The sequence below is a fragment of the Serinus canaria genome, chromosome 9, assembly GCF_022539315.1.
Source record: "Serinus canaria isolate serCan28SL12 chromosome 9, serCan2020, whole genome shotgun sequence".
Classification (NCBI taxonomy): Eukaryota; Metazoa; Chordata; class Aves; order Passeriformes; family Fringillidae; genus Serinus; species Serinus canaria.
In genome coordinates, this window is record NC_066323.1 from 18,740,460 (window position 1) to 18,764,825 (window position 24,366).

The following is a 24,366-nucleotide window of genomic DNA, read 5'->3' on the forward strand; positions in this document are numbered from 1 at the left end:
CTGGGTTTTTCTCTGACAATGAATTTCAGATGCCTACAACAAAACTGTCAGTAGACAGAAGACCTTTCATAAGTGGCACTGAACAGGTGCTGGCTGCAAGCCAACAATTCATTGATATTCCTGAATATCACTTAAGTGTTTTGGTGCTAGATATAAGTGAAGTGGGTTTTTCCACTAGCTGGACATAGAACAATAGCCTGTGATTCCTTTTCTCATTAATCAAATCAGCTTCAAGAGCAATACATACCACCTGAACCATTTTTGAAATTGGGCCTTAAACTGTATAAACTGGACACATGCAGTCAAGTCACAGTAATCAAGTGACCCCAGTACAAGTGCTGAAAAATTTCTGCTTTTATTGAAAAGGCTGCTGAGTAGGCTGAAGGTGTCAGTCTTTTTTGTTTGCCTGGAGACCACAGAGCAGGATCTCAGCTCAGGAGTCCTCAGTGCCAGCCAGACTGGGGGCTCTCACTGACATAGCACATAGTACCTGGGAGAGATGAGCAAAGTCACCGAGTCCTCCTGTGGGACAACACTTCAGTGACATCTCTGCCCTCCTCCTCTCTGGGGAAACAAGGCTAGAATTGCCTTTAAAAAAGCGGTACAGATCTCTTTCCTGCTCAGGCAAGGAGAGACACTGTTGAATGACATGAGTAAAAGACTTCTCTCCCCTACAGAACTTGAGATGAAGTGTTTTACTGACACAAAAAAACGCTGTAAGATATGAAAAGCTGGGAAACACAGCCTTTTTTCTGGCTCTTCACAGCTATAAAAATGTTGTCTTAATATTTACTTCTGTATCTTATTATTTGATGTTTTTGTTTGAGCAAGTGACCAAAACCATTCAAAGCTCTCCAGCTTTCTGCCACTGACTGGTATGGGAAACAATCAATCCTTTGGTTCTTAGTGTTCCCATGTTTGTAGATACCTGCTCCAAGACATTACCAATGTTCTTTAGCATCTTTCCTAGTAACTGTTTTTACACATATACATCTTGCTGTATAGACAGCTTATTTCACATCTTTTAAAATATCTGTAACATTACAAAAAAAATCCTTATGCAGCAATCCCCAGTTCAATAGACTCTGGATTTTTAAATAGAGAATTTTTTGCAGTTGGTGACAACTGCAATTCTGCTTGTCTATGTTACCAGCACTCACAAATCTTTTTGTTCTCCTCTTTGAAAGAGGTATTTTAAAGGGAGAACTAAAGAAATAATTCAGAGAAAACAATTATTAACTGGTTATTAAACCTCAAATTTTGTCCTGAAAGCAATCAATTATTACAAAATAGAAGATACGAGACCAGAGATAAAAATGAAATACAGGAGCTACACAAGCTGGGCATTACTGTTTTCAATTCTACAGTGCAAAGTAATTGATGAAAACTGTGAACAGAACTGAATTCAACATTTGGTATGACATTTCATCCTACAGAATTGAATTTTTTTATTAGTTTTTTTTTTTTTTTATTTAGAATTCACCATCAACAGCATATTTACTAACCTTATATACTAGTCTTTTATGCAGTATTACATCAAAAGCCTTCCTGAAGTCCAGGCAGATTAAGTCTACTGCTTCACCCCTCTCAGCTCTCACTGTCATCTCCTCAAAAGAAGTTAATCAAATTTGTTAAGCATCATCTCCTCTGCATAAATCCATGCTAATAAATCAGTTCATCCCTGATTCTATAATGCCTTTCAGTACAGTAGTCAGATTCAAATAATGACCAGTTTCCTTTTTTTAATACAAAATACAATGTTATTTTCTCTTTCCAGAGAAGTGCTTAAACTCTTTGTTACCTTTTCAAGACATTACTGCTCAGAATTAAGCATTGTGGCAATTATTGCATTGGTAATGAACTAAGATACTTGCTGTTACTGCTTTTCAACCCCGTTCTGCTTCCTTCATGTAAATAGTTATTTCCCATGGCATCTCAGAACAGGAGAGTCAGACTGTTTACTGTACAAATCCAAAGTGGACAACAAAACTTTGGAATTTAACAGACATTGTTATACACAGAGGCAAAAATGTTAGTGAAAAGAAACAACCCAAGTCTACTTGAAGCCAGCACAGATGACACAAATTGAGTTACCAGCTGAAAAATGTGTTCTTGTTATTAACCAGATCTAAAGCAATGAAACTCAAAAGTTACATTTTTGAGTATATTATTGCTTCAGTGTTAGTTTGACCTCAAGTGGAGGATGCTTTTCTGTACAGGATAATGACTTCCTGCATACAAAACAGATACACTAAAGCAAGGAGCCATTTATTTGCCAACTTGATTCCAAAAGATACCATGAAATTATCTACTGTACCAAGTATTATACTGTGCCAATTAAAATATACCTTCTGTGACAAAACCCAAACCCTGAGTGAAGAGAGATCTACAATGATCTTCCAAACAAAACCAGAGATTCTAGAGGCTTCCTCAGAAGCGTCTGATCCTTAAAGCAGGAACACGCTTTACAGGTGCCTACCTAAGCACCTAAGAAATACTACAAAGGACAGAATTATTTAGTACTTTTGCCTATTATTCATGTGGTACTTTGCAGGACATTTACCAACTAACTCCTTACTGAATAAGCTCAGCCTTGTGCTTGCCCTTATCCTTCACATGCAAAGTGAAAACTTTAACTTCCACTGTGTTTCCCTCCTGCAACAGTTAAGGAATAGCTACATTTTCTTCCATACAGAATTCAGAAGTAAATGCTAGAAATGCCAAACTAGTAATGTCTCCATTGTGTATTTTGGATGATTAAGAATGTACTACACTTCCTACATTTGTTCTCCTACTTCAACACTGATCACATAATTCTTTTGAAGAAATAGGCTTGATCAAACTACATCCCTTCCTTTCCCAAGTATCAACTCAAGTAAAAAAAGCTGACAGATTCTATTACCCAGATAATAATTCATTCAAAAAAAAAAATTTACTAAGTTAAAAAAAAACAACAGGGGAAAATAAACTGAATGTCACATCACTTTTTGTCCACTATAGCCCTCTACCTCTTATTCATTTGAAACAGGTGCTCAAGCTCCTGTTTCCATCTACTCCAGAACTTATCTTCATAAAACACTTGACTGCATAAATGGGAAATAAAGATCAAAACATGCAGTAACTGGGTAACTAACTAAAGTCTAACAATGACATTAAAAAGTTGAGAGGGAATATTCCACATGGAATAAAGGCCCTGCTCTCACAAACAGAAACCTATCTTAAAGTGAACCATCAAAGCCCATTTCTCAGATTGAAGTTTGGGCTCTTAAAAAATCAATAATGGAAGAATAATTTAATATACTCACATGAAAAATATTAAAACTGTCTTCATACACACCTACCAAAGATTACTTAGACCCCACAGGATTCTTAAAGTGAGTTTTATAAATTATTATAATTAATTAGAGATTAACTACATGGGGGAAACTCACTTGCTTCCTGCGGGCCAGTTCTTCTTCTTCCCGTCGTTTCCTCTCATCTTCCTGCTGCCTCCTAAGTAGCTCTTCTTGTTGCCTCCGAAGCTCCTCCTGCCTTTTCCTCTCCTCTTCCTCTCGTTTGGCCCTCATTTCCACTTCTCTCCTCTCTTGCTCTAGCTACAATTCACATAAAACTATACTCAGATGCAGGTAACGTATTCCTACACCATTTCTTAGGGCAACTCTGCTGACATCATAGTAACAGCTTAACAGATGAAGCCTCTGACAGATGCTCTCCCTTAATTGCAATTTTACCTACCAGCTGGCTGCCTACTGAGGTCAGATTCCTTAAACAGTCCAGAACAATTCTGGACAAACACCAGTTTTCCAGTCAGTTTTTCTACATCAGCTCCTCAAAATACCCTCTGACTTTGGAAGTGAGTAGTGAGTTGCTTTGCAGTCATCATAAAATAGTAATTTTCAGGAGAAGTACAGAGTGATACAGTTCAAACTCACAAAAAAATTTAATACTAGAGTAGACGTAGAATTACTCTAGCAAATAGGACTCTTATGATTCCCCAAACCAGTTTGGGTGAAAATCACAAGGATTAAGAGTACAACTACCTGGTCTCTACTCAGGGTTTGGCCTGACAGCTCACAATGATCTCAGTTTAAAACAGAGGTGGCTAGTGAAGAGGTTTTAATCACAAATGTAGAACACAAACACTATTTCAGAGGTCAGTAGTACCTCCACAGCAACGGTTTCCAAACAGCTGTCCACAAGGATTTCATAACTTGTTTTTATAACCCCTATTCTCTTTATGGTGCTTTCCATGAAAATCTAGTCAAAATCATCCATTGAAGAGCTCAGTCTTCCACTGGCTCAAGAACCACAATTACATTGCAGAAGAGCAATCCCAACTTCTTACAGTACAAAACAGTTTCTGACCTTTGCAGCCTTGGCCTTCTCGAGCTGCTGGAGTTGTTCTAGAGCTGGTCCCTGAGCTGCAGTATCAATGGGCAGATCCCAGACACTGCTTCCTTCCCAGACTAGACAGTGAAGAAAACAAACAGTGACAAGCAAAAATAAGCACATGAACAACACGAAACTGAAAGGGGAGAATCTTGTGTATGCTGTTACTATGTTTTAGGAACTAAAATCATGTTAACACTTTTGCTTTAGTCAGTAGAGGGCCACCTTATCCTCCTGGATAACAAGGCCAGTCCATGACTGAAGGAAGGCTGGGCTTCCAATGAAATTCCACAGAAGAACCAGCTATTCCAATTCCTCCCATCAAAGCAGAACACCCCTAAATAGAACAATCCCTTCAGATCTAGACTTCCATAGCCATTGGAAAAATTACCATATTTTTCACTGTTCTCAAATGGAATTTCTACTGCTGATCCACTTAAAGATCATGGTGCAGAAATAATTTCCCTTTGTATCAAAAGGGGAGGGATCATCTCAAAGATGCTGATTCTTAACACATGGACTTTGCCCAAAAGACCTGACCCAGGCTAAGCACCTTACCTGTAGGTTGTGAAGCTGACTGAAGTTCCCATATTGAGCCAGTGTCCGGCACTGACACAGACCTTGTAACAGGTGGCATCATGTTCTGTTCAGATATTCTGTAATACCAACAGAAGAGTCAACACGCCACTTCCAGGGAGAGGAGTGCTCTGAACACGTATGAGATTCAGTAACTTGTAACATACTGCTTTCCTTCCACACCTCTATTCAAAACAAAAATATGATGTGGACAACAGTAGTTGCTTGCAGAGTTCTTGCTGATCTCACCCCTGCTAGATCAAGGGCTAAGCTACAGTTTTGCATTTGTTGCTTAGAGGCCAGTTTGAGGAACAAGCATCCAGTACTGCAGAACTGGCAAAGCTCCTCGGTGACCAGCACAACAAATCTGTCTGAAAGGTACAATTCAAACTCCTCATTTCCATAAACACTCTGAGGCAAAGATTACACATATAATGAAGTACTCCACATTCTGAAACATACTTAGATTCTCATTACTACCCTTAACACACCTAATCCTAAAATATGAGAAAACTTAACTAGGACAGACAGCTGACAAAATGTAATTATTGTTATATACAAACCAGAGCACAGAAGAATAGAATTCAGTTCAAGTCTGGGCTAGCTCACCTCATCTTCAGGGCCTGGAACTGCTGAAGGAGAATAGCGAGCTGCTGCTGCTGCTGGGATGAGAGGGCTGCCTTCTGCTGCTGGGCCAGCATCTGTGCATACTGTTGTCTTCAAAAAGAGAAGCAGAAAAATGGTATTTGTTCACTTATGCCCAAGTTGCAGACAGATTCATGCTCTGGGACTAATGCCCACTGACATATATAATCTACATACTAAATACTAGAGGAAACCACAGAACAGGAGCTTGGCAAGAATCAAAACACAAGAATACAGCCAGCTGGCTCACATGAGCAGAACCAGACTTATCTTCATCCTCAGCTCTGTCACCTGGCTATTACTGCCCCATGTTTTTCTTGTAAGTTGTGCAACACTACTTCCTTTTTTGTCTAAATTTCATAATTTTAGCTCAAATTAATCTGGCTTTGATCACTGCCCACCTGCAATCAGTCTCTTTTCCCAGTACATGAAGGCATTGCCTAGCACAGGAGCAGGCTCTTGCCTCATTCAATCATGAGCTGACAATCAGTATTGAAAAACTATAGTCATGACACATGCTTTCAGGATCCCCTGAAAAAGAAACCTGACTGCTTCCTTTCCTTCAAGCTGCTGCAAAAAAAGCTGTCAGGAGCTGGCCATAACTGAACAACTGACAGCTTTGGCAAAATGGATTTCAAACTGCTTTGCCCAGCAGGACCTCCCACTGATCTTAAAAGAGCTGAGCAAGCAGACCAAAAGTAAGTCCCACCTTCTCAATCTCCAGATCCATACATGTGTAGCCTTCTCCTGACATCAAAACATCTGAAGGTCATTACTAGGATACCTGGGATTCAGACTGACCATAACAACTACCTATAAAGCCAGTCTCACCAAAAGCTATGAGGGACACTGGAAAGGACTCTGAAAAGTGAGTCTGGGGCAGACACACTGCCCTAATCCTGTACCACTGTCAACATCTCCAGTGTTTGTGGAAGCAACTTTTGCTGTTGGAGGTGAAGCACTCCCAGCCCCACTACCCAAGGAAACAACAACAAGCAGCTGAACCTAGATGACTAAACATGCAGAGCAGAACACAGCCACTGGAAAATCTCTAGGACAAGAAGTCTTACTGTATTAGAAGATGCTGATACTGCAGGTGCTGCATTTGGATTAGAGCCAACTCTTGTTGTCTAGTCAGTCGCTCTTGGTCCAGCTCACCCTATGTTTAGAGATAAAACATTCTTTTTCAATAACATATATACTAAGAGCAGTAGATTGCAAAAGCAAGCAACGTAGAAGTTGTATTTTGACAAAAAAAAAAAAAAAGAAAATAGAAAAATACCTAGACCAAGATCAAGATTTACAAAGCCTGTGAAATACACAGCACCTTTACATATCACAGTACCCAGCCTCCCAGCCACACCAAGCACTTTTAAATTACATGTCTGTTCTACTCTTGCAAAAGTAATCTAACGCAAAGTTCAGCTTTGGTGCTTGGAACACCTGCAATTCCAGGACAGAGTAGATGATGCCTAAATTCAATTCCCACTTGTTAGAGGACTATTTCAATACTGTAACTGTTACATAATTACCAGATGTGGAAGTGGTGCTGGGCCTGGAGTGAAGGGAACCCTGCCCCACATTTTCATGATGTCTCCAAGTGGCTGGAAAGTCTCATCACAGGCTCTCTTCACCAATAGTGACATTGTGAAGTATCCAGCCTGGAACCATTCTGCCATCTCCTGATTACTGAATGGACCTGAAATCACATCAACCAACACGTTGTGGGGAAAGGGAAGCAAGGCCAGGTTCAGCGTGTTGGAAACAAGGAGCTGCCTATGGCCACAGAGTGCCCAGCACAAGGCATTCCTGTCTGCCTCACCCACTCGTGGGGACACTGCTTATCCAAGGATGGAGTGTCCATGCACATCTGCACAGGGGCTACAGCACTGCCCTACAGCCTCAGGAAAAGGCCTTGCCTTGGAGGGACACAGGTCAGCTCTGGGGTGCAAGCCAAGCAGCCACCATGGTGTGGGGCTCGGTCCAGCTAATCCCCCTGCTGTCCTCCTGCAGCACTTACTGCTTCAGGCTCACAGCAGCTGCAGCTCCCACCCTGGAGCTCAGCACTACCTGCTGGCTGACACTGCTGACACCACAAGTTCTGCTTTCCTGACTGCACTGCACAGATAATTAAACAGTCTTCGCCTGCTTCAACTCTTGCCTTCAAACCAGAGGAACCCTCATGTTTTACACAAGATTTAAGATCTGGAATTTAGAAGATAAACAGATTCACCTCAAGTGAACAAGTACATTTTTTAAGATAATGAGGATCAAGTTTCTTTCCTTTGTAAAAATCTACACTTTTCCTTTTCTTCCTCTTTTTTCTAAGAAAGATTTCAGTCATGCCTTTCAAAGAGGGTTCCTATATTAATTTTACATATTCAAATGTATAGAAAACCAGTATTATTTAACCAAGAACCACATAAATAAGTTTTGCAAAACATCTTCTGAAAAGTAGGAACATTCAATAGCCCTTGCCTTCTCTGTAAGAAGTATCTCTAGAAGGCAATTCCTCCTAGAGAATATGAAACCATAAGAGGCTATCCCAAGAATAAAAAAATTGGAGGTGTTTACTTTTTGATGCACATTGAAGTACTTAATCCAACAACAAAAATATTTAGATTGTCACACACTGATCAACACTGAGCAGTAACTGACATACACTGAGCAAATAAAAGCACTTTATGGCTAACATTCTTTAAACTTAAAGGGATGAAAAAAAACCCCTAAAGACATGCAATACCTGCAGACAAGAGATTGACACAGATCCCACAAACAACACCCCCACCAATCCTATCTGGAGTTCACAGCTGAGAAGTCATTCACACTACACAGTGTGAAGTACAGCAAGGAAGGAATTCACTGTTTAACTGCACTTTTGGGGAAGCAGATAAGCAGCTGCTAAACAAAGCTTCGGGACCTCCAAAAGAGATGGACCTTCTGAAAGCAAAAGTGCAAGTATCTACATGAAAGGCCTGCTTCAAATTTTACTCACAAAAAAAATTCTTAAGCAAAAATTGAAAGCAGGGTGCCGTTCCTATCTATTATATGAACTAACAGAGCAGTGGCTGCAAGTGCAATTTAAATTGAGATTCAGCACAAGCACTGGCTGGTGGAAACTTGATTCTTCTTTGCCCTGGATTCTGAACAAACCACTCTCCCTGACTATTCCAGGCCTTCAGGCTGATTTCAAAGTTTCCTGTGGATTCTTTACAACTACTTGAGTGGTCACATTCCTTGTTTGTTTCCACTGTTATCTGGACATCTGAGTAACTACTGGTATGTGAAACCGGTTTTAGTCTAACCTAACTGACAGGAACACGAAGTGATGGCAAACCTCAGCCCCAGTAAAGTACAGCTCTCGACATTCGGCCTGCTGAGCTCATGGGGGCAGTGATGGGTCAAAGATATTTTCAAAACCTAGCTCTAGAATGGTAAATTCTCTATGCTGCTTTTGTAAAAAGAAGCACCAGCATCTGTTGGTGGTAATTCTGTGAAGAACTCTTTAACAATTCTGTGAAACAAAAGAGGAAGTGTAAATGGCACAGACCTACCCTGAATTTCTCCTTGTGGATCTTTGTAGTACCACTTCTGCATGGCTTCGTGAAACAGGGGCATAGAGGAACCCTTTGCTCTGTGCTCTTGGATTTTTGCTGCTAGTCTTTCATCATCAAGGGCACTGTCCTGCAGATATGCCACCATTTTTTCTGCTTGCTGGAAGAGACATCAAAACCAGCAAGAAATACAAGAGTTAGATGGGGGCTTAGAGATTTGGAAATGAGTGTGCCAAACACAACCAACCTTGTGCTACCCAGTGCTCCATAGTGTACCAGGAATGACAGGCAGCCCCAGGACAGGAGTGACTGCTACACAAACCTGGAGCTCTGTCTACCACACTTGTCAGGCAGAATCCTGAACAAACACAGTTCACCTGCTTAGAAAAAGCTTTAGAGCAACTTGCCAAGGAGGTCCCATGCAGTACCACAGTGAAAAATAAAACAGGCATGGGAGCATGAGCACAAAGAAGGTCCTACATCTCAGCAGTCTTCCTCTCCTCAGAAGGTCCTACATCAACACAGTGTTGTGATTCACTTCCAGGATTTTTGGTTGGGTTTTTGTTTGTTTGATGGTTTGTTTGTTTTGAGGGTTTTAAAAGACATACATAATTTCTCAAGGCAAATCATAATGCTACTTAACAGTGGTCACAAGCACTATGGTCTCTAGCTCTTTAAATGGGGTATAGCATAGAAAAAGACAACAGCTTGAATTATTTGAAAAAAAAAACCCAGAGAAGCAGCTTTCAGTATACATTGTGGAGTGTAAAGTTTTAAGTGCATTTCTGATTTTATGGGCTTCAAATATTTGCTGCATTCCACATTCCTCCAGTCTCACGACTGTCAACAACAAAGAAATTAGAGAAATTTTACCTGCTCTAGGTGTTTGAGGCCCTCTTCATCATCTGGATCAGTGGGAATGTTGCCCATGCCCGGAGCAGCTGTGACAGGTGTTTGAACTGGCCGCAGAGCAGGATTTGAATTGGAAACAGGGGGAGAAAGATGAGCAGAAGCAGCTGTGTCTGCAGAAATCTGTGGCAAAGGTTGAGCAAGAGAAGCCAAATCTAAAGAAAAATGTTTAAGTTAGTCCATTATCTTTAACATAAACGACAATTACTTTTAAGAACTTAATGCAAAGAATATTCAACAGCTCAAATTTAGCACCAAAGCAAAAGTATTTTCAGATCTTCCTGAACGTACTGCTTAGAACACAGGCACCCAGCCTAACTTCAAGGAACAAACAGTTTAGTTCTGTCAGTGCAGAACTCAGCACATTTGAGCATATCTCATTTCCTGGCCAAACACATTTGTCCAGACTACTCTGCTGTACCACAGTGAGGCACATTCACAACTAGCTGATGTTTCTCTGGACTGCATCTCAGTGTGAAGTACCAGTGCACTGAAAGCATTTGAGATGGCATATCCAACAAATCCTGTATTTACAGACCAGTTGGTGTATCTGGCTTTCCATCACCAGTCCTTGCCTCTTTTAAAGGGCCAGGATTATTCACAGTGAGTAATGGAAACTTACTAAATTTATCTGTCAGGTTTATTACCTTCCCCTCTGTTGGACATTTTGGCTGACAGTGTATTCTCCACTCGATTCTCTTTATCTTCTGTTTTTTCTGTTCTTTCTGGCGCAGACTCTTCCTTCCTTTCAAAAAGGTTTGCCTGCAGCGGGTCTGGAGGCTGGGATTTCGGTGGGGTGTCTGACCTGGCAGCTGGAGATGATGCCTGAGCTGCTTCTTCCACTGCTTCTGTAACAAGGCACAATTCTAAGTAACTGAGTTAACAGAAATTCTACACTGACAGTTGCCAACGAAGTCCCCCTTACCTGCCACTATTCTCTCTGTTTTCTCCCCCTCCTTCTTGGGCTTTTCATGATCTTTGGCTTCTTCATTGTGGCTCCCTTCTGAATCAGACCTTTCCTCCCCTTCCTCCACAGGCCGGAAGTCCATCTCCTGTTCCTCTGGTATTGGCTCCTTCTGCACTTTCTGCAAAGTCAACGCAATCATCCATAACCCACCTGACTTCACAGGACATTCGCACTAAGTGACCCAAGGGCCCAAAGCAGCTTTTCACCTTTAAAGAGAGAAACGCTCCAGAGGAGTCAAAGGTGCCCATTTCTTCCTCTGCATCCTCCAAGCACCACTCAGGGAGACTGTCCCTGTCGTCGTCCATGCTGCCGCTGCCGCAGCGCACGCGGCGATAGCCCCGCTCGTCGTCTCGGTCCCGGAAATCAAACTCGAATCTCCGCCGTCGCTCCATGTGCTCCCGCCAGCCTGCGGAATGAGGGCCGTCTAAGGCAGGGAAAGGAGCTTTACCACACAGTCCTGGGGCAGGGCTCACACAACTGGGGGGAACGACACTGACAGCAATTCAGAAAGCTGCTACAGGTACAGCCCACCTAGGAACAGGCAGCTTCAAGGACAAGGCAAAGAAAAGGAGCATCTCGCCAACAAGCAGGCGACTTTCAAATACTGTCCACTGTATATCCTCACATTATAAATTGTGGAATAAGCATTAAAAACCACATAAGGCTAAAAAAGCTTGGCTACAAAATCAAGAACGGGCACCAAAATAAGACAAGCAACACTAGCTGCCAACTGAATTTACCAGCCATCATTGATTTAAGTCTTTTGTGGCACCTTTATATGTGTAAGATTTCGTGTTTTCCTTCAGGGGCTCTGCAGAAGTTGCATTCTGAATAAAACAGCCATGGTTTTGCCTCTTGCCCTCAGATATGCTTTTGTACATATACATGAAAAATGGAGTGACAACTGTTCAAATACCTTTGAAAGGACTGGTCAGTCTCTTGAATGTTTTTTTTTAGCCATGGAATACCAAAACTTGGAAAGAAAAGAAATGGGAGAACATTCCCAACTCATGTATAAACTTCATATTCAGAAGACACCTTCATTCAGCCAAGCTTCAAATCCTCTGAGTGCAATAATGTTATTTAAGCTGTAAAGAGCTAGCTGGTAAGGAAAACAAATTGGGAGTGAAAGGACTGTACACAGCTTTCCATTAAATACAAGCCATCTCTATCACAAAGGTGCAAAGAAAAATGAGCTTTTCATGGTAGCTGTTCTTAACTGGATAAAAAAATAAGTAAATTCTTTTTTTTTGCTCCAACAATCTGCACCAGAATCAGTGCAACCTCATGGTATCAAATGTCTACCAAAAAAAAAAACCCCAAATCACAGTAAAGGGGAGAAACATGGTCTGTTTCATGACTGATGAATGTTTCCACACTGACCTTAATACCCTAACTATTAATATTAGCCATGCAAACCTCCACCTTTGTCTCAAAAATACAGGAAATGTAAAACAAACTCTTCCCAGAAAAATTCTGAACTTCAATCTTAAATTTTACCAAGGAAACACAAATGTTATCCTTTAGCAAGGCCTTCTCTATTCCCTATGTGCTTATTTGCAAATAATTTCACCGGATAACTTAACCTAGGCTTCTAGTTATGCCTTGCAAAGAAAGTAGTATTAAACCATCAAATCAATCTTCTGAGGCAAACTTTTTAATGTTATTAAGGAAAGAGATTGAAGGGTGAGAGGTTGTTGACAACCAGACAGCATTTCTGATTTAGTCCCTGGACAGACAGCTCCTCATTAAAAGCAGTCATGCCCATGTCAGGGCTCCCAGCAGGGAAAAGGAGCCTGCATTGAGAGGAGCCTCTATTTTTCCACGGTTCACATGCCAATACCAAGAGTGCAGCTCTTCATAGTGAGACTCAGAAATGTGGTTTTTGAAGGTGAGTTCTAAGCACCTTGTTAAGCCCAGGTATCTTCAAAGTTCAAATGAAGAACCATTTAGTCTGCTTGCAGAGATTTAGTCACCACCTTTTACAGCCCCCACATTTACAGAGCTACCTAGAGAGGCAAAATGACATAGGTGTAGCAGACTCATGCCCTTGTTTCTTAGTAACAAAATGTGTTTGTAAAAGCCCAGTTAGAATATAGGCCATAATTCAGGCTGCCAACCTTCTAAAGCAAGCCAAGAGGAGAGATAAACTTGAATTCTTGCCTGAAGTTTTTTAGCCAGCATTTAAGACACAAACACAGCTTTAAGTTCAGCCTCATACTATCACTAGGCAGTAGTTACATGTTCAATATTTCAAGTGTAGAGTCAATTTTAAGCTTAATTTATCCCTTGCAATTTATGGTGACATTGTAGGTAAAAGATAGGACTACTGGCTGCTTCAGGAAATCCAAGAACACATTAGCCTTATTAATAGCTATTTCTCTCTTAAAAGTTATATTCTCTAACTCAGCAGTGAAATTTCCAATATATACCAAAGAATACTAAATGCTAGACAGAACATTTAAAGGAATAGCACACTTTTTTGGGCATATATTATATATAGACCTAGTTACTTAGCTCAATTTTGGAGCAGGATTCTCTAATGTACTTTAGTTGCTTCATGATATTTAAGAAACACAAGGAACAAGGCTAAAAAATTCAACTCTAGTTGAATTACAGCACCTAATTCTGAAAGTGGAGTGAATCAAGATGAATTTGAAAAGCCTTTCAAACAAAGCAGCAACTAAAAAATCTTTATATGAAAGTACAACCTAAGGCCTCTCTCAAATGCTTCTTAGGAAAAAGACCAATTTGAAGCGCTATTTATGCAATGACAAAATCTTATCAGAAATTCTTGTCAAGAAAAACTTATTCCTATTGCTTAAGGCTGATTTGGTAACCAAACCCATAAACAGCTATAGATCAGTCCCTAGTTTTGAGACCACAACAGGTTTGTATATGTTTCTGACAAAACAGACTTGGCCTTGTAAATTTAAAGGGCAATCATTGTGTGAATGAAAGTTTTGTAACAAAAGAGAGGGGGTTTTTAGACATTTATAATTCCAAAACATGGTTAAAAATTTAAAGGGGAAAAAAACATGGTTAAAAATTTAAAGGGGAAAAAAAAAGCTTCGAATCAGCCAGTGAATCTAAATCTGTGATCACACCCTTCTAGCAGTTATTAAAGCCAGTGTAAAGATCCTAGCAGGGAGTACACAGAGACAAGCCACAGGAAAGACCAACTAAACAAATGAAAACAGTCCTCTGAAGACACTTCTCTTTTTTTAGGAGCACACATGACTGTACTATTACCTAACACCAGAAGAAGTACAAAGAAGTAGTTTAAACCAAGCCAATGTGATTTAAGCTCACTGTTTAAAGCAAAAACATGATTTAAACTATTTTGATAGTTCTGTGGCTACTGCTAAGAAGAGAAATCAAATACAGCTCTGATGAAAGCTGGAACTAGGGCAATACAGCTGTCAGCTCAGGCTATCCCAAAATTAGCAACTTCTCTGAAGATTCACCTAAGTCTTCAAACAGGCTTTAAACGATAGCTGCTAAAACTAACTTGGTAAAGGAAATTCAGTTAGTGTCTACTACAATGAAAATATAAATAAACAAAATTTACATGACAGAATTGAGACAAATTTTCAAAGCCTTCCTCAAAACAACCAAAAAAGTTCAAGACCTGAATGAACTTCTGAACTTTGAGGCCTAGGCTTCCTTTTAAGCCAAAGCATGCAGGCTGGTACTTGCAGAACACTCCACTCCTGAGTATCATGCTACATCATAAGGTAGCTGGCCTTATGTTGCCTCAGCTAGATAACAGAGCAGCAGTGTCTGATCAACAACTGTGACCAAACACTGGGGAAAAGAGAATTATACTCTTCAAAATTTGCCTCTTAGCCTTGCTCTAAATAGAAAACATCTGATGATAAATCAAGCCTTGGGCTCGTTGCTAAATTTTAGTACAAGAGAACAGCTGTTTGAGAGCACAGTTACACACAGCTATGAAGAAGGCTCAAAACAGAGGTGATGGTTGCTCCCAACAATAGCTGTACTGAAAGTCTGAGATGTTGAAAAGGGCAACAGAGCCACTGCACGAGCAACTGCGACTTTTCTTTACTGAACAGAAGAAATTGTCCACCTCAGCTCCAAAAGTGTCCTGTGCTTTGCTTTCCTATCAACCTTAGCATGGAGCAAAGGACTCTCAAGCAGGGGGACCCTATCACCCCCTAGAACTACAAAAAAGAAGGCTTAGATTGGGCATTAGGAGCAATTTCTTCACTGAAAGCATTAGCACAGATGCCCAGGGAAGTGGTGGAGGCCCCAGCCCTGGAGGGATTTAAAAGCAATGCAGATGTGGCACTTAAGGACATGGTTTAGTGGTGGCCTTGGCAGTGCTGGGTCAATGGTTGGGCTCAAACACTTTTAAAGTCTTTTCCAAACTTAACAATTGTACTATTCTATGAAGTTTTAACAGTAGAAAAGCCTAATCCTCTCCTGGTACTCCAGAAGCCTTCTGCAGCCAAACCCAGGATCTCACACCAGGTATGACCGAATCTTTTCCAAAAAGAAGGAAAAAAAACCCTAATATGTTTCAGTACTGAAATACCAAGCTCTCCTTCATATTTCTCCTGCAATTCTAGCAATGCAATGCTGGAAAGCAAGTGAACAGACTTGCCCTGTCAGGCCCGGGAAGGGGAGAGTGAAACCAAACAGGTGCCTGAAACTTATTGAGACAAGATATCTTGTAACTAACTACAAAATGTGTAGAGCAACATATCCTGAGATTTTCCAAGGGTGCTTCTTGGCATTGCAAACACATCTGGAAAACTAGAAAGTGGTCAATGACCAGAGTGGTTTAGTGTCAGTGTCACTCTGCAGCTTTAGTTATGCTGTCTAATGTGGGTGACTTCTGTCCCCTCACTGTCACAGCCACAAAGAAACAGTACTATTAAAAAACCCTTATTTTACCAGGTACATACACACCTGGAGCACAATACAGCCAAGTGCACACCTGGAAAGTATTGTTCCCTTAAATATGCAAGGGTACTGAAGATGCTAAAAGGAAAACAACAGGCACACAATTTTATGCTACGCATTTTGTGATCAAGAGCCTCACACATGCCAGAACAGTATACAATGACCAAGACTATATGAACCTGTTTTTCCCTGAATGTGGCACCTCCCTCTCCTCATGGCCTTTGCCCTCTCTCTGTAACCACAGCTGCATGTTTGCCCAGCTCTGCTCTCACCTGGACTGTGAGGACGCCACCTCTCCCCATCCCTCCGTGACCCAGCCAGTCGCCAGCCTCCATCCTCATCTTCCCCATTCTGCTCCTCCCTGAAGATGCGCCAGTTCTCGCTCTCAGAGCGTATAAATTCGTGTTTCCTCCCTGTGGTCACTGTCCCACCTTCCTCAAAGTTTGGTCTCACTGCAAAGAAAACACAGGCCAGTGAACATGTGTCCTGTCTTTAGAAACACAGAAATACAAAAGGGTTGAAATCTTGCTCTCTTGGAGGCAAAAAATGCACCAGAAGTGGTTATAGGAACCTAGGAGAGGAACAGAAATTTAAGAAGGAAACATGACAGAGATTTAAGAAATCCGGGTGCCTATGTACCTTGGGATGGAAAGACACAAAAAAATAAAAAATCCAGAAGGAAGCAAAGCATATAAGTAATTAGAACATGGATAGGAAAGGCAAAGGAGGAAAAGGCAGTTTAAGAGATGTAGGGAAATGTAACGAAAGGAAGGCAAAAGTGTGCAGAGAGAAAGAATAAACTGCTTTATCATTAAGTGTCTCAAGCTAAATGGGAGCACAGTGTAAACATTAAATAAACCAAACATATTTTCTACTTCTGTAATAAAAAGAAGGTGAGATCTATTTATTTAATCCAACATACAGCAGTCTTACTATTAGGAAATACTGAAAATTTAAATTAACATTGAGGAATAAACAAGAAAAAACTTAGCAATGTTAACATTATGCTGTGAATCCATCTTCTGGAGAGCCAAGGTCAGTGCATGAAGGGCTAGAAGCAATTATGCCTGAGCTGAAGGATAAGTCCACTAGAAGTTTAGGAGACAGGATAGTCTTTTAGTTCCCAATGTACATTATGTTATATTTAAAACAAAACAAAATCCTCAAGAACATATGAAGAGCAATCGTGTCAGAAAAGAATGATGTAAGTGTTTTTATGAAAAGACTTCACATTTACACACCAAGATTTCCAAATCATACACCAGTATGCCAAGGTTTAACACAGATGCTGCTTTCACTGCTGACTTGCCCTGACAAGACAGCCCATCACTGAAATAAGTTTCTTCAGCTGTGTAGCACCAGAATTGTCACAGGAACCACAGTGATGTCATTTCTTCACTGGTACTATTACCCAGTGTTAACCTGACATTGTGGTGTTATCTATAATAGGAAAAGTTTTCAAGTACTAGAGAAAGGTATACTGAATCTTCCTTCTTAAATGTCCTAAAACCTAAAAATATAAGATGTTATTTGGTGAAGTCTGTTTGGTATGCCTGCTTTCTTAGACAGGAAAAACACAAGAGAGTATGATCATGTACTAAGACTCCTGGGGTGGAAAAAGACAATTTTAAGTATTTCATTCAGGAAGCATAGGAGAATGTTTTCTTAGCATCAGGCAATTTTTTCTGCCAATGAAAAAGATGAGGAAACAAAGATGATCTGAAATTCTGTGGCATACCAGACCTCTGTTTAGAACATGAAAATTCTTCCTGCTACAGATACTGCACTCTGGAGGCAGGAAGCACACGCTGGCTCTCTACCTTGCATGCACCTGAGAAAAACTGACATCTCTTCTCCACCATCTCAAAACATTGGAAGGAAAAAACCTTTATCTTTCTCCAGCTCTAATTTTGCTGGAATACCTTTCCCTTATGTTGTTCCTGTATGAAGAGCTAAAGCACATTGACTAGTTTCAAGTCCAGCACCAGTACCAACAGGCAGTGTCAGCTGTGAAGCCAAGCATAACCCAGTTACACCTTTACCTCACTGAAGGGGGCATCTGGCTGAAGATCACTTCTATATTTGCTGGGCTTTGAGAAACAAAACAGTCTGCAGAGAGTGTATTTTGGGGAGTCTCTGGTAATACTCCAAATAAAACAAAATTGCTGGAGGTACTCAACTCCCTGCATTTGCTACCTGTGATGATGGCAACTTTTTATCTGGAGTGGATAAATCTTTGCAGATGAAGGTCAGCCACATTCTGTATTACTGTGCTTCATGGAAAAGACAGAAAAGGAACAAGCCAGACAAAAATCTAAGTCTGGGAAAATTTTTCTTTTAATTTTTGGTATCTAAAAAATATCACACAGATTACAGTAACAAAAAGTGCAGGGAAGCCTCTCACCATTGCTCTTTGGATGGGCTTCCCATAGTAGAAAAGCAAAAGGCAAAGCTACAGAGCTGAATCAGCTGGAAGTAAAACAGAGAGAGGTGCACAGGAGAGAGCTGCAACCCAACAGACATGGGGAGCCTAAGTCCCTGACAACAAAGAAAGTGCCTCATTCTTTTTGAATTTATTTTTAAAATTCTACAAAGAGGAAGAGAGAGATCCAATTTTTTTCATTTTGCAGCACAAGACATTAGACATCAGTTTTTTTCTTACTAAAACAGTTACCAAAAGCAAAAAGTTATTCAAATCATTATTCTGAGACATGAGAAGTAATATTTTTACAGATTTATCTATTATTCTCATTAAAAAATCACAGCTATTGCTTGACACTTATTCAGTAACATTAATTTGAGAGATTTTAGACTCTACCAATTAAGGAAAAAAAAAACATGTTCTTCCCTTCCATTGTAAGTTCAATTGATTCTGGAGACTGCTCTTTAACACAGACAAGCTCTCAGCTCACAGGTCCTGTTCCACTCTTCCAAAAATATTTAGGAGAAAAGGTCACTTAAAGAATATTGTGCAGTCTGCTTTGCCTTTGCCTGTATATCCTGGTTTTAGCCCCACTGTACATCTACTCATGCTATAAGCAAATCAAGGCAACTCAGGTTTTTTTAGTCCTTAGGACAGCAGATTTTGTTCCCAAGAACTGATCTATCAAAGTCAGCTTTTGTATGCTGAACTTGCAGAAAACGGGGTTTGAAACACATCTCTGTAGAGGTTACAAAACATCAAATGCTGTTTGCCAAGATCAGACTCAAGTGGGATCCTGCCCCTCTTGTGATTTTAAATTCTATGGCATTACAAATGTAGAAATGAAAAAACAACTACTATAAGGGGTCAGGATTATATTTGTCTGAGCATGGGATCACCTGTGGTTCCAAAACCATTCTAAACACAGCAGCACTCCAGTGTCACATCAAAGACTGTTCTGATGCCACATTCAGTGGAATTAAAAGAAAAAATACAGTGTCTCATGACATACTTCAGTTTTCTGGTTTACTCCAGTTTTCTAGAACATCACAGCAAGCATCAAAGAACAAGGTATGTGTCCAAACAGGTCTGGCATTAGATGATCCTGAAGATTAGACAGACCAGCCAAGAAACTGGTTCTTTACAAACACAAACTAGTCACAGGTTACGGACCTGAAAAATTCAAGCTACCTAAGTGAGAGAAAGACTCTGACAAACTGAATACAGGATTCTTCCTACAGATTACATCTAAATTCATAACTTATAAAGTGCCTGAATAATCTCTGCAAACTGTTTCTAGATTTGAGAACAATCACTTCAGCTGAAACGACTAAGATCACAGAGTCAGGACTTGGCAATGTTTTAAGGATGAAAGAAACTAAAATGGAATCTATGGTTTTGCCTTGGACTAATTGACTGGACTTCCTGAAGAGAAGGAGCAGTAAAAGGGCACCTCTGTTCAGGCCTGTCACAAAGCCAGCAATGGTGTTTACAGAAAACTTCAGACAGAGCTGAGTGGTATCCAGCCAGAAAAGTCTACAGCTGTGCAACACTGATTTGAAGGGATACTGACTGTGGAGAACAAGACTGGATTTGGGGATGTGGCCCCATGACAATGCGGTTATGAAGAGCACTTACTAACAGAATGGCAAATCACTCCTGTTCTCCAAGCTGTCAGCCCATGTTTCCTACACCATCCTCACTGTCTGGAAAGAATAAACAGGAAAGCAATGACTGACAGTACTGCTGTTTCCTCTACAGAGGGGCAAGAACCAGGAAAGTCTATTAAGTACTTTGACTTGCTCTCTTCTCTCTGCTGCCTGCTACATAATTCCTCAAGAGGAAGACAAAAATAAAAACCTTTGCAGTCAGTGTTTTTAAAGGTACTGAAAAAACTTTGCCTAAATATGTAATTGCTTCGTTTATTTTACAGAAGAAAAAAATAAATGTCCCTAAGATGATGCTTCTAGAGAAAGACTACCTTCTCACTGGAACCCTACTGAACATGCTAGGAACACCACAGGAATACAAATACATGAGGTGACTCCCAGTGACAGATCAGAAGTTCTGAATCCCATTTCTAGCTTCAAATTTTGAATCTCTCTGCATAAAATCTCAATCTCAACAGCAGGTCTCAAAAACATACTATCAAATATAACCCCATTTTTTTTTTTCACTAAATTGGCCATTATCTACTGTCACCAGTGTGAGTGAGCCAATAGATTCAAAGGAATTAACAAGAGTTCAATTCCATAACACACCTGAAACAAACACACGACACCTAATTTCACCTGCTATACAACTCTGTAAAGACTTCCAACTCATTCAGTTGAATTAGCTTAGAAAACCACACCAGTGACCACACAGCAAATGCTTTCTACAGTTCAAAAGATGGTTTCTAAGAAAATGCTGTTTGAAACCAAAATCCTACTTGTGCCTAAGTGAGGCTGTCTGCAGTGGAAGGAAGGGTGGAAGGGCGAGTCACACCATCCTACAGCTTTGTCACACTGGTGGGAGTCCCCCGGCACTACAGTATTTGCCCTGGTTTTCAAAGTCACACCATGCCTATCAACTTTCAGTGCTGTGCCTGAACATGTATTAAAATGTTCCATTCTAATGAAGCAAAAAATTAATGTTTTGCAATTTAGGGTTGGGGGAAGGTTAAAGAAGAAAAAATAGGGAGGATTTTGTTTCCTAAGCAGGAAAGTCTACATTAATGATTTTCCCAGCAGGCCTTCAGTAGTTTTACCGCAAACAACCACAGCCTTTGTTTCTCAGATCCTCTTACATCTGACGTTCAGTCAAAGCCCTCACATCAGCAGCTCACCAAGGGATAAAAAAAAAAAGTGAACCAGTACTGTGTTCAGAGCTGTCCTCAGAGCTGGTCCAGCAGGGAAGCACACTGACCACTCCACACAGCTGCTCACTCAGACATACCCTCAACAACTCCTCTCATTTCAGGAGTGAAAGAACAAACAGCTTAAGCAAAAGTGGCTTCATCTGCCACATGGAATCAGCAAGCCACCTAATCTGCCTTGTTTCATTCCTAGGCTTTAGCAAAATCCTGTGATTAATTCAATGTTTTCACAAAGGAGCAATGTGGAGATGGAAATGGCCAAGTCTACATCTTCTGATCAGCATTAGGCTGCAATTCAGCAACACCCTCCTGAGAGCACAGGCTGCACCATGAGCTGCATCCACCTTTCCAGTCACATTCCAGAGTTCAGGACCTAACAGGAAAGGAAGAAGTGGAGCAGCAGTGGGACACAAGAGTGTCTCCCTTCACCCAAATGAACAGTAGCTCGCACTGGTTACAGAAAATGTATCAGTGAACAGTGTGGGTTTTCGACAGCAATATGGGAACTTCTCCACTCAGCTTTTCCAAGGGAATGTTGGCCTTTTCAACTTTCATGCAACACTTTAGGTTATACAAACCTAAAAAATTATCTTGATTAAGGAGGTGAGGAGAAAGGCACCCCTTCTCCAAGTGTTTGAGGATTTCTCCTTGGCTGCTAAGAGTTCGTGTTGGGTAAAGAAATGCTCCTAACAAACCAGCATTCTTTTCCACATGATCAGAGCCAACCAGCCCCCCTGCAGGCAGAATGACCAATCAAATCAGCTTCAGATGGAAACCAATCCCCCCAGCATATAAACACAGGAATGAGACATACAAACCCATTTTTAAAGGTTTTGGGTTTTTTTTTAATCTTTACCAACCACTTGTGGGAAGTTTCTTACTAGTGCTGGGACCAGTACACCCAGAGCAGAGCAGTCCCTCTGGTGGAGCCCAGGTTATCTCCTCCTCCTGCACAAAGACCCTCTGAAGACTGGTAAGTACACAAAACCATATTTTTTTTTTCTTATTGTGAAATTTAAATTCTTCTGTTCCTCTTTAATCAAAAAAAAAAATCAAAGTTCTTTTCATGGCATAGAGTTTTATTTCTAAAACTTGCTAAACTATCATCTTAAACAAAGTGGTTGCTGATTTTTCCCCCTCAAAAATGCTGTCTCAGGTGACCACAGTCCTAAGAGCACACAGAGCAAATCCAAAGTCTTTAATGCAGTATTTTTTCAGAAAGTTTTTGAGATAAGTGCTGGAAAGGCTCTGCAGGCAGGGAGCATTTGCAAGCTCCAGCTACAGCAGGTGGATGTCATAAAATTGGCCAAGAATTATGTAAAAGACATCCTCACCTTGCTGCACTCATAACTCAGCCCTCAGTTCCATCACAAATTAAAAGAAACAAGCTTCACGTCTTCAAATTTGCTTTTACCATCTCCAATTATATCTCAGATATCAACAGTTTTCAGTCAATGCATTCATCCCTGTGCTTATGGACACAGAGCTAGCTGGCACCGCTGCCCAGGACTCCACAAAGGGATATGGAGTGAACTCCACTGTCCTGCAAAACTCAGCCATTCTAGGCAAGCCATGGGAAAACCTGCATCTCACAGGGCAGGACTGCTCTTCAAGAACAGCAAGTTCCACAAAAAACGGGTGGCAGCAAACTTCTGCAGCCTTACATCAAATAAAACCCTCCCTGGTAACTATCAAATTACTCCTCTGTTAGCAATATTTAATTTTGCATTTAAGTTTCTTTATAAGAATTTAACATATACAGGAATATTTTACAGCCTTTACTAAGACTCTGCTTAAATGTTGCTTTTCTGCTTCTCCAAAAGTGGCCAGACTAGTTGGTCCACTCAGGTGCTACTTCAAAAACAAGAATTAGTGTTCATATGGATCCTGAGAGTACTTATGTGGAAATACATTATGTATAAAATGGAGCACTATTTAGTGTGGAGGCCCTGGACTTCCCAAAAAATCAACTACAAAAGCAGCCTTTTTTATGCACTATAAAAGGAGACATACTCTCCCATTTTACCACCTCTTTCTTTAAAGTGCATTGAGTAATAAACTGTCACAGAAAGTCAAAAGTATGAGCTCTCACATTCTATCCTCTATGGCACTTGCTTTGAAAAAGTAACTTCGGGTCAACAAATTCAAGTTTCCATTTTAACAAGACCTACTTATAAATGTAACAACTCCTAAAAATTTATCTTAATTCTGCACACTGCTCAGAAGTAACAGTTTCATCACAAACTAATTCCATTCATCTCAATGAGGCATTAGCTACAAAACCAAAAGGACAAATACGTTTGAAATGTTAACTGTTCTACTCACAACAGAAACATGAGCTTTCAACCAATGCAGCTTCTCAAGCTGAATTACTTCCTACATTTTTAAGACTGGCCCCTAATGTAAGTTATACGATCTGGTAATTTCATCCATATCCTAATAATAATGCCAGAGCATCTCCAAGGGCGGCCATTCAGTCTAAAAAAAATACACAATAATCTAAAAATAAAACCACACAGAATAGCCATTTTAATAGCATGAAAAATGCCTTTTAAAATAATAATCTTAGTTTGTTCTTGTTGCAAAGCGCAGAGGCAGCAACAGACCTGCACAATCCCAGCTCAGAGCAGACAAGGTTTAAATCTGAAGCTTGTACAGATCATGCAAAGCCAGGCCAAGTAAAGAAGGAATGTACACATCCCCATAGGGGCATGCCACCACAGGGATTCTAGTAAATCTTGGAATGATGCTGCAGTTATAAGCAGTTTTTGCAGTCACTCCCAGAAAATAGCAAGTCCTCAAGACCACTTTCCTGTCAGAAGGAAGCAGCACAGCATAAACTGTTTCAAATCCCTTCCAAGGTCAATTAGAACAGACTTCGTTAAGACTAGAAGCTGGTCAAGTAAGGCAACACGGCAGAAGTCTCCCCTAAACACAACTCCTCACTCAGACTCCTCAAAAGATGCATTTGTATATCAAGCTGAGAACAGGCTCGAAGTGTCACTTTGAATGCCTTTAACTGAGAAGGCAAATGGAAATGAAGACAACGCTGCCAATGAATTTCCCTGCAACCCTACCAAAGTCCTAAGAAAAAGCTAAGCAAGAGGAAGGGAGAGGA

General features: G+C 40.5%; 1 protein-coding gene across 11 annotated transcripts in view; it reads right to left on the reverse strand.

Annotated features, from left to right (window-relative positions):
• Positions 1-24,366, reverse strand: part of GIGYF2 (GRB10 interacting GYF protein 2) — a 75,086-nt gene that overhangs the window by 10,049 nt on the left and 40,671 nt on the right. For 5 of the 11 annotated variants that reach the window (XM_030227247.2, XM_050978177.1, XM_030227248.2 and 2 more), the window contains 13 exons: positions 16,242-16,421; positions 11,247-11,464; positions 10,999-11,158; positions 10,721-10,921; positions 10,038-10,228; positions 9,165-9,324; positions 7,143-7,309; positions 6,681-6,769; positions 5,575-5,682; positions 4,948-5,045; positions 4,366-4,466; positions 3,432-3,593; positions 1,506-1,607 (listed from right to left, as the gene is read on the reverse strand). In XM_030227247.2, coding sequence (XP_030083107.1) covers positions 1,506-1,607; positions 3,432-3,593; positions 4,366-4,466; positions 4,948-5,045; positions 5,575-5,682; positions 6,681-6,769; positions 7,143-7,309; positions 9,165-9,324; positions 10,038-10,228; positions 10,721-10,921; positions 10,999-11,158; positions 11,247-11,464; positions 16,242-16,421 — 1,937 coding nt within the window. The remainder of the gene's footprint in view (positions 1-1,505; positions 1,608-3,431; positions 3,594-4,365; positions 4,467-4,947; positions 5,046-5,574; positions 5,683-6,680; positions 6,770-7,142; positions 7,310-9,164; positions 9,325-10,037; positions 10,229-10,720; positions 10,922-10,998; positions 11,159-11,246; positions 11,465-16,241; positions 16,422-24,366) is intronic. The other 6 variants (XM_030227251.2, XM_030227250.2, XM_050978178.1 and 3 more) reach the window with 6 other exon arrangements.